Consider the following 13,917-nt stretch of genomic DNA (forward strand, 5'->3'; position numbering starts at 1 on the left):
CATATCAAAGAACCTAACTGATTCATTTTTTGTCAAAATCAAACTAAGTTTAATTTTGGACCCTTTGGACCTTAATGTAGACCAATTTGAAAACGGGACCAAAAGTTAAGAATCTACATACACAGTCATGACAGTTAGATTCGGCATATCAAAGAACCCCAATTATTCAATTTTGATGAAATCAAACAAAGTTTAATTTTGGACCCTTTGGGCCCCTTATTCTGTTGGGACCAAAACTCCCAAAATCAATACCAACCTTCCTTTTATGGTCATAAACCTTGTGTTTAAATTTCATAGATTTCTATTTACTTAAACTAAAGTTATTGTGCGAAAACCAAGAATAATGCTTATTTGGGCCCTTTTTTGGCCCCTAATTCCTAAACTGTTGAAACCAAAACTCCCAAAATCAATCCCAACCGTTCTTTTGTGGTCATAAACCTTGTGTCAAAATTTCATAGATTTCTATTAACTTAAACTAAAGTTATAGTGCGAAAACCAAGAAAATGCTTATTTGGGCCCTTTTTGGCCCCTAATTCCTAAAATGTTGGGACCAAAACTCCCAAAATCAATACCAACCTTCCTTTTGTGGTCATAAACCTTGTGTTAAAATTTCATAGATTTCCATTCACTTTTACTAAAGTTAGAGTGCGAAAACTAAAAGTATTTGGACGACGACGACGCAGACGACGACGCCAACGTGATAGCAATATACGACGAAAAATTTTTCAAATTTTGCGGTCGTATAAAAACATAACCACAGCAGTCAGCAAAGTTCAATTATATTATTGAAGCAGAAGGCTTAAACATTGTATGAAGACTGGTTGATTTGGCTAATAGATGGCAACTGTCACCCATATTGTATATTCAATTCCATTTCCAGTACCCTATATAAAACCCAACCCATTTAAGCATGTGTAAAAAAAAATTGTAAGGGTTCTGAGGAACCCAGTGTCTCGCCTACTCTTTCTGTTTATCGCAAGCTCAACAAAAATGAGGAAACAAATCAATAAAATATTCCTGTTGATACTATCTATTGATTGTAAGAAGCTTCTGTCCAAGTTTGGTAAAAATCCAGGATAGTTTATGTAATAAATGTTTAAAAAATTTAACTGCACACTGAATGTAATGTTAACTAGAAGAAAACAAAATTTCCTTATAGATACTAGCTTTTTATCATAAACAAGCTTCTTTCCAAGTTTGGTATAAATCCAAAATACTATAAGAAAGTTATTAAAATTTTAAAAAGTTAAACCACAGAGCGAATATGTTGTTTCGCAGCAAATCTAAGTCACTTTAAAAGTAAAATACAAAAAAATAGATTTATTTTTTTACAAAATTTCCTTCTAGATACTAGCTTTTGATCATAAACAAGCTTCTGTCCAAGTTTGGTACAAATCCAAAATAGTTTAAGAAAGTTATTAAAATTCTAAAAACTTTAACCACAGAGTGAATGTAATATTTCCCGGCAGAAAAACTAAGTCCATTTATAAGTAAAATACGGAAAAAATGGAATTTTATTTTTACAAAATTTACTTCTGGATACTATCTTTTGATCATAAACAAGCTTTTGTCCAAGTTTGGTAGAAATCCAGGATCGTTTGAGAAAGTTATTCAAATTTCAAAAACTTTAACCACAGAGTGAATATTTGTGGACGCCGTTGCCGACGACGAAATGTAGGATCGCTTAGTCTCGCTTTTTCGACTAAAGTCGAAGGCTCGACAAATAAGAGTCAAATGAACATTATGTTCATTAATAATTCATTTATTTTCTAAACAAATAACAAATACAGTAATGACTGTACCTATAATGAAAAAAAAACTTTTAAAAATACCTTTTTTATAATAATTTCACAAAAAAATTATATGCGAGTTTCAGAAATAGAGTTAGTGACCCATATTTGCCGCATAATTCATTCATTTCCATTTACATCCGACCTACATTCGAATATTTGGAACTATTTATTGAAATTTTACTATATGAAAAAAATGTTTGATAAAGGAATTATCTTCAAAACATTGGTTAATTGTTCTAAAAATTTGTAAGGGTTCCACGGAACCCGGTGTCTCGCCTACTTTTTCTGTTAATCGCAGACTCAACAAAAATGAGGAAAAACATCAATAAAAATTTCCCTCACAATACTGTCTTTTGATTGAAAGAAGCTTCCAAGTTTGGTAAAAAAATCCAGGATAGTTTATGAATCTAATAAATGTTTTATAAACTTTAACTGCAGACTGTATGTAATGTTAACTGAAAGAAAAACTAAGTCCATTTATAAGTAAAATACGGAAAAAGTGAATTTTTTTTTTACAAAATTTACTTCTGAATAATATCTTATGATCAGAAATAAGCTTTTGTCTAAGTTTGGTAGAAATCCAGGATAGTTTAAGAACATTATAAAATTTTAAAAACTTAAACCACAAAGTCCATTTATAAGTGAAATACGGAAAAGTGGAAATTTATTTTTACAAAATTTTCTTCTTGATACTATCTTATGATCATAAACAAGCTTCTGTCCAAGTTTGGTACAAATCAAGGATAGTTTATGAAAGTTATTAAAATTTTAAAAACTTTAACCACAGAGTGAATGTAATGTTTCCTCGCAGAAAAAACTAAGTCCATTTATAAGTAAAATACGGAAAAAATGGAATTTTATTTTTACAAAATTTACTTCTGGATACTTTCTTATGATCATAAACAAGCTTCTGTCCAAGTTTGGTAGAAATTCAGTATAGTTTAAGAAAGTTATTAAAATTTCAAAAACTTTAACCACAGAGTGAATATTTGTGGACGCCGCCGCCGCCGACGACGACGCCGACGGAATGTAGGATCGCTTAGTCTCGCTTTTTCGACTAAAGTCGAAGGCTCGACAAAAATGAATGTAAACTCAAAGAGGAAAATCAAGTTGTTCGTATACCATGGGGGACAAATTTTCGCCAACATAATATGACCATCCTCATTATACTGGTATATTATAAAAACGAAAGTTTGTAATCAATTTATTAAGCTTGAGAGATCATTCCTATACGATTTTTCTTCCAAATATTTACTTTTAGACTTCGCATGATTGCCATATAAATCTGACATAATAGCTAAAAATTGTTTAAAAACACCTGCATATTTCTTTATATGTGCGAAACTCCTTGAAAATGGGATAAAGAGGAATATCAACCATTCGAACATTACAAACAGTCTTTGCCATCTACTTAGGTAAGTCCTGGGTTAAGGTACACAAATTTAAAGAAAAAATAGCAAAACTGTGAAAATGTGTCCATGGCAAAGATATAAGTTTGGAATTTTTTCATTTTTTTTTTTTTGAACAAATTTAAACTTACTTCCTACAAAACTAATAAAAAAGTCAACAAAAATGTTTCAATTAAAAAGGTTTCTTCACAGTATCTAGACATGTTCTTCGAGTTGTTGTTACAAGTGGGCCAGGCATGTAATTGTTAAAGGAAAACCGAATTTCCTTTTCATTTGAAATCAAGTATGTACTAAAAATTCAATTTTGCTTTCATCCACAAAATTTGAACTCACAAATATCAATAAATCTTCAGTATACATATACTATAGCATGGTTCCAGTAAGAAACACATTTTTTTTCTTAAAAACAATAGACTGCATAAAATAAGTACACATTATAATTCTCATGATCTCCTTTATTTACAATAATAATAATAAAAAGTATCACAGCCATAAACACACTAACAAATCATTTCTTGTTAAAAATATGAGAGAAATGAATGTGATTAAAACAATTCTGTACTATTTTATCTTCAAGTTTTCTGTAAAAAAGAAACAGCTGCATCAAGAGTCATGATATCCATTTTTAAATTTTGTCATATTTTTCATAATTGAAAGTCCCTATATTTTGGAACCACAAATCATGTCTTTATGGAACAAAGAACTTTGTAAAAAATATTAAAAGATACTTTCAAACAAACCTGAGTTAACATGAAACTTGCAGGAAATGTTGAATTTTCAAAATTAAAGTTTAGCTACTCCAATCTGAACATGCTAAATGTCTTCAAAATGGAAAATCAGCTTGTCTATATGAAATCAAGTGTGAAACATTCATAAATTGCTAAGAGCAAACTTCGATTTTCTCTAGAGTTGCTGGGACAACCTGACAATGGTATACCATAAACCCCATAAACCAGACCTTTACTGGTCACAAGCAAAATGTACAGTTTCTACAGTGGAGCAGGAACTTTCAGGAGGACCTGAATTTACATGTATATTCAACCTGTTTTTTTTAATCTCAAGTTTTCTATGTGATATATTTGCAGCCTTTTCTTTAAATATTGTAATCTATCCTCCTTTAACTTTTTATTTTTACCTGCCCCTCTGCATCTTCTTTTCTTATTTTTGGAGAAAAAACTTTCTTAAAATGTAACATACAAGACGAATAAAAGATTTAGTTACATCCAACAACTATGACTGGCTTATAAATATCAACGTCAAAAGTTATATGAAACCTGAATAGTTATGACAATGCTATCAATCTGAATAAGATAAATAAAAAACATAGACTTGGCACACTGCTTATTATAAAATACAATTTTTGATGTTTTTTTTTATATATATATAATTTAAAGAACTTTTGACATGTTTGAAGCAAACAAAATGAGGTGGACAGTTGTTTCTGTAATGCCACTTTAGCAAGGTAATACCAGTATCTTCCACATAGATGATATCGTTAATAAGTTTGTCTTCACCACAGACTGACTAGAAGACTGGAAGAAGTAACAACACACTTTATCAATCTGATGTAAACGCTTGGATTCCTGTAATAGCTCGTCCCAATATCAATGCATGAATGTCATGAGTACCTAATAAAACAATAAAAAAATATCAAATATTTACTTTTATTCACAGTCCTATGATAGATCCAGGTGGGTGCAGTTTTAGGGGGTTGAACCCCCCCCCCCCCCCCCCCCCCCCCCCCCCCTTTTTTTTATATTTACGCTTTTAAATTAGGCATATGGTTGAAACCTTTGTAAAAATGGCTGCATCTGCCCCTGCAGTAAATTTTAGTTATTGAAACTACATTTGACAGCATAATATATAGAAATAGTAAGATGTGGTATGAGTGCCAATGAGACAACTCTCCATCCTAGTAAAATTTTATATACGGCATATAAATAATTTTATTTATAACATTTTTTTGGGCGGGAAAAAAGCTTTGACGTGAAAGTCATACTGCAGAGGTATGTAACCAACTTGGATCATGCTTGAACAAATATAATATATGAAACCTTCCCCTTATTTTTTTAAATAACACATTCTTGCCAGTTGTATACTATGATGATGATGGGATTTTAAACGACCTTGAACTGCTATACATCCCTCGCACGGTCAGATTGTATACTATACTAACCTTCATATGTATTGACAGCTTCCAGGTTCATCACATGTCGGATGACATGATATTCATCTGAGATTCCATTTCCACCGAGCATGTCTCTTGCCATACGAGCTATGTCTAAAGATTTACCACAAGAATTTCTCTTTATCATGGAAATCATTTCTGGTGTAGCCCTGGAAAAATGATAGATAAGTCTGAATGCTTAAGTTTTATTAAGAAAGCATAGACATGAGAAAAGAAACTCACCTACATTGATATTCAACAATCTGTTAAATGCATCTAATTAATGTTTGCAGCCAAACTGCTTGATATTTATTTAAGTGTGAGCATAAACAGCCACAGCCAATGGACACTTCAATGACACTATCTTACATGCTAACATCAGGCAGCCTTTTTCATTTATGCTTTCAAAATTTGTCTGTTAAGTTTTCTGTCATTAAAAAATACCTCCAACAACAGCCTTCAACAATGACCAAAACACATACAATATACAATGCTATAAAAGACATTGAAATGACAAATGTAAAACAATTCAAACAAAAAAACAACAGACTAATTTATGTATAAAATTCTTCACATAAAAAGAAGACAACAATTGAATTACAGGCTCCTAGCATGGGACAGACACATACATGATGTTGCTGGATTAAGTATGTTTGGAAGTGCCCAACCATTCTCTTACCTGGGAGAGTGGTATAACAGCACCACATAAAAATGCTGTAATCTATAGAATATTTACTGACTTACTTCCCTTGATCCTTCAGCCTGCCCACCTGTACACAGGCCTGTAATCCTAAAGAAATCTCTGTTAACATATCAGCCATTTTTTTCTGTATCAGCTGATTCTTAGCCAAAGGTTTTTTGAACTGAATTCTAAAATGAAAATATGGAATATATATATCTTGTTGATTGCTTCAACAATATTGACACTAATTTGATTTGATTTGTACTAAACTACGCAATTGAAACAGTCTGGACTTTAAATATCATGTAAAATAAGTAATATTTGTGGTATTCTGAAATTCACAAAAAATATGTGGATTAATTTTCACAATAATTGGTATCTTGGACTCATTTTTTAAGGTAGATAGGGTGTCTTCCTCCATCTTAGATTTTGAAATACCAGGAATTGGTCTAGATCTTTAATAAAATGTGCAAATTTTAAGAGTAGTATGTTATTCATGTGTAAGAATTTTCATTTCGATATAGAAAATGACATGTTTTATCATATTTATGGTTGTATTTTACCAAAAACATAATACTTTTGTTTGATTCAATTTTTCCAACTTTGCCACCTAAGGGGAGGATCCTAAAATGTAAGGGCAGATAATTCTCATAAAGTTACTTTTACAATAGAATGTGTTCGGAGTTTACCTATTTTAATATGAAGCAAGAAAACGGGTCCCATGACCCCATTTTTTCCTTTGCTTATCTGGAAGCATAATATTAGTTATTTTCTCATATTTTATCTCAAAATTCTATTGTGTAATTTTCGTTTTATGTCAGAAAATTGTGATTTCCATGCATAATCTATACAAAATTGATCAAAAAGGCATGATATAAACTACATTTTGGCAAATTATTACAAAATTCTATGGATTATAATTTAGACTACCCATCTACGTTAAATAATTGTAGAATAAAATCCATAGAAGTTCTATTTAACATTTCTCTTGTTTACCTGTCTAATGTATATTGCCTGGCTGTTTCCAAACAAAACTCTGCTGCCCCTAATGTGCCCCAAGCAATACCATAACGTGCACTGTTTAAACAACCAAAGGGACCCTGGAAAGTAACAGAGTTGTAAATAACTACTAATAATTGATCAAGCAAAAGATTACCAGGGTCGATTTAATCTTGAAAACAGATTTAATAAAAAAGAAATGTGTTATTTTGAAGAAAAAAATATATTAATAATTCATTTGTGTTTCAAAACAAAACAAAATATCCATTAGTGTTCTACTTCAAGAAATTTTGAATGTGCAAAAAATAAAACATAAAAATTTGTTATCTCTGTATGAATTTTACATTTAATAATCACAGTATTACTTTTACACAAATCAAGTGGAAAGTTCTATAAAGGAAGAAGCAAAACACAACTAAGGACAAAATATTGTTCCAATGTTATGGAAATTTGGAAAAATTGCACTTCAATGGGTTGTGAAAATTAAAAGTATTCTTGGCAAACAAATAAAATTTACAAAACAATACCAGGCACATTTTCTTGAATAGGTTTATACAACTCTTCCTTCAAAAGTTTTAACACAGAATAAAGCTAGTAAACCTACTCCTAGTCCCATGACATTTGGTAGCATGTTTTCTTCAGGTACTTCTACATCTTCCATAGAGATCTGCCCTGTGATACTGGCCCTCAGTGAAAACTTGCCTTGAATGACAGGAGCTGTTAAACCTTTCATTCCTTTCTCTAATATAAATCCTCTGATTTTATTGTTGTCTCTATCACACTTACCCCATACAATGAATACATCTGCAATAGGGGAGTTTGTAATCCTGCAAAAACAAAAATCTACTGTAGAACTTGTACAGTGTCAGCAATTAATATCAAATAGGCATGTTCTATCAGGGGTGATCCAGAACATCTCTGACTGAGCATAATTAACTGGTAGGGGGTCATTTTTTTTTATCTCATTGTTTGTATTGTATTATAAAAATTATAGATATTGTAATGTTTATGCCCTTTGGGGCCCATAATTGGAAAATAAAATATCATTTAATACTTGTAAAATTGCTTTCAGGCATGTAAAAATAGTCCCCATAGGCCAACAGATCTAACTACAATTTTCCAAAAATTTAGCTCTAGGCCTGTAGATTTAAAAGTTTGTCATGAAGACTGATATGGTAATGAAAACAAGCAAAATATGCTCAATTTGAGGAATCAGTACAGCCTTTGACAATGAGCAAAACTTTTTGAACACAAATAATCAATATATATCATGTGAATCATTGAATGAACAGTTTTGCCACGACTAATCAAGATTTAGTACCATTCAATGTGAACGCTTTACTGGATGGATTGTATCTGGCTTTAGTTTCTATAGACATGACTTACCAAGATTTAGTACCATTCAATGTGAACGCTTTACTGGATGAATTGTATCTGGCTTTAGTTTCTATAGACATGACTTACCAAGATTTAGTACCATTCAATGTGAACGCTTTACTGGATGAATTGTATCTGGCTTTAGTTTCTATAGACATGACTTACCAAGATTTAGTACCATTCAATGTGAACGCTTTATTGGATGAATTGTATCTGGCTTTAGTTTCTATAGACATGACTTACCAAGATTTAGTACCATTCAATGTAAATGTTTTACTGGATGGGTTGTATCTGGCTTTAGTTTCTATAGACATGACTTACCAAGATTTAGTACCATTCAATGTGAATGCTTTACTGGATGGGTTGTATCTGGCTTTAGTTTCTATAGACATGACTTACCATGATTTTGTACCATTCAATGTGAACGCTTTACTGGATAGATTGTATCTGGCTTTAGTTTCTATAGACATGACTTACCAAGATTTTGTACCATTCAATGTGAATGCTTTACTGGATAGATTGTATCTGGCTTTAGTTTCTATAGACATGACTTACCAAGATTTTGTACCATTCAATGTAAATGTTTTACTGGATGGGTTGTATCTGGCTTTAGTTTCCATAGACGAAGGATCACTTCCATGGTTAGGTTCTGTTAGTCCAAAACACCCTATTAGCTCCCCTTTTGCTGGAAAAAAAGTAATTATCTTTTCTAACAATTCTTAAATGTATTTATATCTTTTAAAATAGCTTACATAAAAATAAAGATATGTAGTACAAATTTACAGGACTAAAACAGCTAAAGGTCAATAGCTGTTTTAAACAAAATTTCTGATAAACAGTATATAAGTTTGCGCCAACAGGACAATGTAAGTACTGGGACACAATGCCCCACTCTAAATCCTCCTCTGCAGCAACTCAGTAATAATTATTCAATCAGTTCTTAAGTTGTGATAAAAATCTTCTTGTCTACAAATGTCTCTTATTTTTTTAAACTTTCCTTCAAACGTATCTAATTTTATACTTGTCTAACAATATATCAAATATTGTACATCAAGTGTATCTTGTTTTTTTATCTTGCCTACAAATGTATCTCATTTTGTACTTGTCTACAAACAAAAAGACAAATGTTTCTTAGTTAGCACTTGCCAACAAATGAATCTAATTTGTACTTATGATATATTTATATAATATTGTTCTAACCTACAAATTTATCTATAAATTCATTTAATTTTGCACTTGTCTACAAAGGAAACTAATTCTGTACTGGCATACAAATGATTTCAATTTTGAACTTGTCTATATAAATGTATATATATCATTCTTACCTAATTTCGGTAAGTATTTTTGTTTCTGTTCTTCTGTACCATATTCATTTATTGGATGCATAACTAATGAAGACTGGACACTCATGGCTGATCTGTATCCACTGTCTACCCTTAAATATATTACATGGAAGTATGAATATATATTGTAGAGAAAAGATAGATCTGGCATGGTCAGCTGGAATAATGTAACAAAGTAGAAATTGGGCTCCAGTAGGGTACACCCCCTTTTAGTTTAAAAGGTCACCTATCTATAAGTTTCTTTATTTTCTGAACTTTATCCACTTTAGAAACATCTTGTGAGCCTGCAAATACACCTTTCACAAAAATCAATATTTATAAAAAAAAAAAATCTTTAAATTAAAAAAAACAAGAGGCTGTCACAACGACAGCAAACCGGATTTGTTAACATTTATTTGTGTCCTGCCAATATCACAAGAACCATAACTGATGAACGGTGAAAGTGAAAATCTTCAATATCAAATTTGACCTCCATTTTGTCATCAGTATCAACATATTAAAATTTGAAAAGCTGAGGTTGAATGGTTCATGAGTAAATGCAACAACATGAATGGAAAAGCCATTTTTCAATCTTTCAAGAACCATAACTCCTGAAGGGTAAAAGTCAAAATCGTCATTATTGAACTTGACCTCCATTTTGTCATCAGTAACAACATAATAAAATTTGGAAAGCTTTGGTTGAACAGTTCATGTGTAAATGCACGGACACGACAGGAAAAGCCATTTTTCAATCTTTCAAGAACCATAACTCCTGAACGGTAAAAGTCAAAATAGTCATTATTGAACTTGACCTTCATTTTGTTGTTAGTAACAACATATTAAAATTTTAAAAGCTTTGGTTGAACGGTTCATGAGTAAATGCACGGACAACATTTGGTTACCGACCGACCGCCCGCCGTACATCCCCAAATCAATAACCGACATTTTTGTCACAAAAATCCGGTTAAAAATAAAAAAATGTATAATCCGCACCCCTAGTACCCACTTCATATTTTGGGTACAAAAGTGCGTACTCTACACAACCAATTACAATATAGCATAAGGATGGATTTCAGTCTAAAATACACTTTTTATATACAGGTCCATCATTTGCCTCAAATTTCAAGAATTTTAACCTAAAAATAAATATTTTTATAACAACTTCTCATTGTATGTAAAATATGATGTATTCATGGTATTAGGGGCAACCAAATCTTACACCTTACCTCTCTACTTCCCTAGCTATGAGACCATAAGCTACAGATGACACTCCAGCACAACCATAACCATGTATATGTGGTCCAAGTACTCCTATAGATCCCATTTCTGGTATGATCTCTCTATCAAATTCTTAGAATAAAAGATATGTAGAGTTATATTTGTATGTCACAACTATCAAACTTATCACGACTATCTCAAAATCCATTTAAAGGTTTATTATGGTTTTGGGGGTAAATAAACATGTAAAAAAAGACAGGATTGAAATTGATGAATAAACACAACATTCAAAAGGTGGACATGAAGATGCAGTCAATGAATTAAAACAGTTTTTTTAATTTTACATTATAATCAGATAATCTTACTAGATGTATATTATATTATATATTTACTTTCATTTCTGTTTGCCATGAGGACTCTTGGCATTAATCTGTCTTGGCAGTAGGCCCTGAACTGGTCCCGAACCAGTATCTCATCTTCTAATAATAGATTCTCCAAATTCAGTGCATCCTGCCAGTTAAAGGTTGCTGCTGTAACAAAATAAATTTGTAAATAAACCAAAATATTTTCTTTGGAATAAAGAATACTTAGGTTTTTTTTTTAATGTTGCCACTTATTTGGGATTATCATCATTGCATATAGAAAGCTGAAATTAGGCCTATATATATATATATATCTTTCAAAAATTCCTTAGATTTTGGGAAAAAATAAAAATTTGTATTCTTTTATTCTTTTGATACATATTACATAAACACATTATAAATGTTTGTCAAGTCTTTAAAATGTCATTTTCAAACATTATTACAGTTTGAATACTGTTATCACACAACACTGACAAAGGTTTGTTAAGAGATTACTTCAGGTTTTTTTTTCATTTTTCCCCCAATTGTTTGTGATTGAAATAATAACTCCTGTACCATAATGTATTTTATTGGTGATAGTACTTCAAATGTTGCTTTGACTATAAAAATGCTGATATAAATGATGTTTCTATCTTTAGAAACACCACAGTCACTACTTAGTTATTTTTTTCTGTTTATATCAATGTTAGAATACAATAAACAAGTTTTATAAATTGTTTTTTTTCTCTGCTTTAAGGAATAAGTGATGCAAAGTTATATTTGAAAAAAAAAAAATTTCAATACATGTAAATGATGTATATCTTAAAAAGATTATTTTTAATGAACTTTACATATTGCTGTATGTTTGTGCTGTTTAATCATGTAAACAAAAACCTCTTGCTACTACATGTAGCATTAATTTTAAATACTGCTTCCTTAGAATAACATACCTTCAGTTTTAACATTATCTTTAGTTTGAGTCTGTGGTTCTGTAGATTAGTTAAGGAAATATCCATCTTTTCACAGAAAATATAATTCACTCTGCACTGTATGAAAAATACATACATGACATACATGTAAAATAATATTTTTGAATATCTATAAATAATTGTATTTTATTCTCTTTTACATCTGTGCTTAATAGTCTATCAACACAAAGAGATTCTCAAAAAATTGTTACAAATAAAATTACCATTTACATGTATAACATAATTTATATCTGACATGTACATGTACATGTATATCATAACACTACAATAATATGCAAATTACAGAAAATTACACACACATTGTTATTATAAGTAAATTATTACTTGCACAACTAAGACTGATTAATTAATTGTTGTTTGCTAAACGTCCAGTGGTAAATATTTTGTGCATGTTCATGATGTTCAGGACATTGAGAAAAATTAAACAATAAGTACAATAGGCATGTTCTACAAGAGAGTTTGTTCTAGATGAACTTGGTTTGAGAAATTTAGTCTTGCAACAGGCCACCTCTGGACCCCTTGGTGCTCTCTTTACGCAAGGCATCAGATTTCACGCTCCATTCCTACCCAAAGTGGCTTCAAATTTGAACATCCTGAACAGCCAAACAGACAACCCCCTTTCTTTGATAGGGTTTTTCTTCTGGTCGGAGGACGACCAATGAGTGGGGATATGAACTTTATCAGGACACCAGGATCAGGTGTTTTTAAGCGAGGGATTTTGTGATTGACCCTTTGGGACCCGGGAATTCTTTTTTTCGAAATTTAAGGATGTCGAGTTTAAATTTATTTTTTAAGCCTGGGATTTCAGGATCAGGACTCCTCCTACCCCCCCTCACCAATGGTAACAATATTTCTATTCTCCAGTCACAACTTAACTTGAATTCTTCTAGTAGTATACTAGTATTATAGATCAGTACTAAGTACTAGTACTACCAGTGAGGGAAGGCAGAATCTTATTCAGGACGTCAGGATCAGGTGTTTTTAAGCTCGTAATTTCAGGATTGATTCTTTCGGGATACGAGAATTCTATTTTTGAGATTCGTGATGGCGGGATTTAAATTTCTTAAGTCAGGACCTCAGGATTTAATTTTTCTAGCCTGGGATTTCGGGATCAGTGCCCCTCCTAGTCCTACGACAAGGCTTCCCAGAAAAATAAATAAAATATCCTTCCCAGAGTCATAATTTTTTGGAATAGGCCCCTCCAACCCCCTCACCAGTGGCAGTGGTAAAAATAAGGACATTTTAGATTTGTACTAGGGAAAACTGGATTGGTATTTAATTATTTTGTAAATATAAATAAATAAGGGATTTGATTTGATTTTTTTTTTAATTGAGCAAGAGAATAAAGTCATCTAAATTGTTTCGATTTCATTGGATGATTGGGACAAGGCCCATTTTTGTCTTGTTTACCTTTATTATTATTGTGTTATCAAAGGATACGAGCAGTTCCTTGGCATCTACATGAGATGGCTGTAATTTTGTGTCGTATTGCATTTGAAATACGAAATCTTGATGCTATAAACGCCATTTCCAAAATAATAGTTCTATAAAAAGTTTCGTAAGAGGATAAATCTATCTGACCTTGAACTTCTTAAAACTTGCCGCGGAACATAAAATATT

The 13,917-nt window shown here is 31.5% G+C and overlaps 1 protein-coding gene across 2 annotated transcripts; it reads right to left on the reverse strand.

The window, feature by feature from the left end:
• Positions 1-3,636: 3,636 nt before the first annotated feature.
• LOC143063668 (glutaryl-CoA dehydrogenase, mitochondrial-like) lies at positions 3,637-13,901 on the reverse strand. 2 transcript variants are annotated; one of them, XM_076235961.1, is made up of 11 exons: positions 13,738-13,901; positions 12,259-12,297; positions 11,360-11,494; positions 10,976-11,099; positions 9,753-9,862; positions 8,983-9,112; positions 7,655-7,877; positions 7,048-7,151; positions 6,114-6,239; positions 5,379-5,539; positions 3,637-4,830 (listed from the first exon to the last, which is right to left on the reverse strand). In XM_076235961.1, the coding sequence occupies exons 1-11, from the start codon at positions 13,823-13,825 to the stop codon at positions 4,760-4,762; spliced, it is 1,311 nt and encodes a 436-aa protein (XP_076092076.1). In that variant the 5' UTR covers positions 13,826-13,901; the 3' UTR covers positions 3,637-4,759. The 2 variants fall into 2 exon arrangements, with proteins under 2 accessions (XP_076092076.1, XP_076092066.1); XM_076235951.1 differs by having other exon boundaries at positions 11,360-11,497.
• Between the last annotated feature and the right edge of the window lie 16 nt (positions 13,902-13,917).

Source organism: Mytilus galloprovincialis, chromosome 1, assembly GCF_965363235.1.
Source record: "Mytilus galloprovincialis chromosome 1, xbMytGall1.hap1.1, whole genome shotgun sequence".
NCBI classification, from domain to species: domain Eukaryota; kingdom Metazoa; phylum Mollusca; class Bivalvia; order Mytilida; family Mytilidae; genus Mytilus; species Mytilus galloprovincialis.

Excerpts from the sequence above, each read along its gene's own strand:
- LOC143063668 (XM_076235951.1), bottom strand. The coding sequence starts at position 13,825 with ATGGCGTTTATAGCATCAAGATTTCGTATTTCAAATGCAATACGACAC. Across the intron at positions 11,498-12,258 it reads AGATAATGTTAAAACTGAAG|CAGCAACCTTTAACTGGCAG; the intron begins GTATGTTATTCT and ends ATTTTGTTACAG. Across the intron at positions 7,878-8,982 it reads TTGAATGGTACAAAATCTTG|GATTACAAACTCCCCTATTG; the intron begins GTAAGTCATGTC and ends TTGTTTTTGCAG.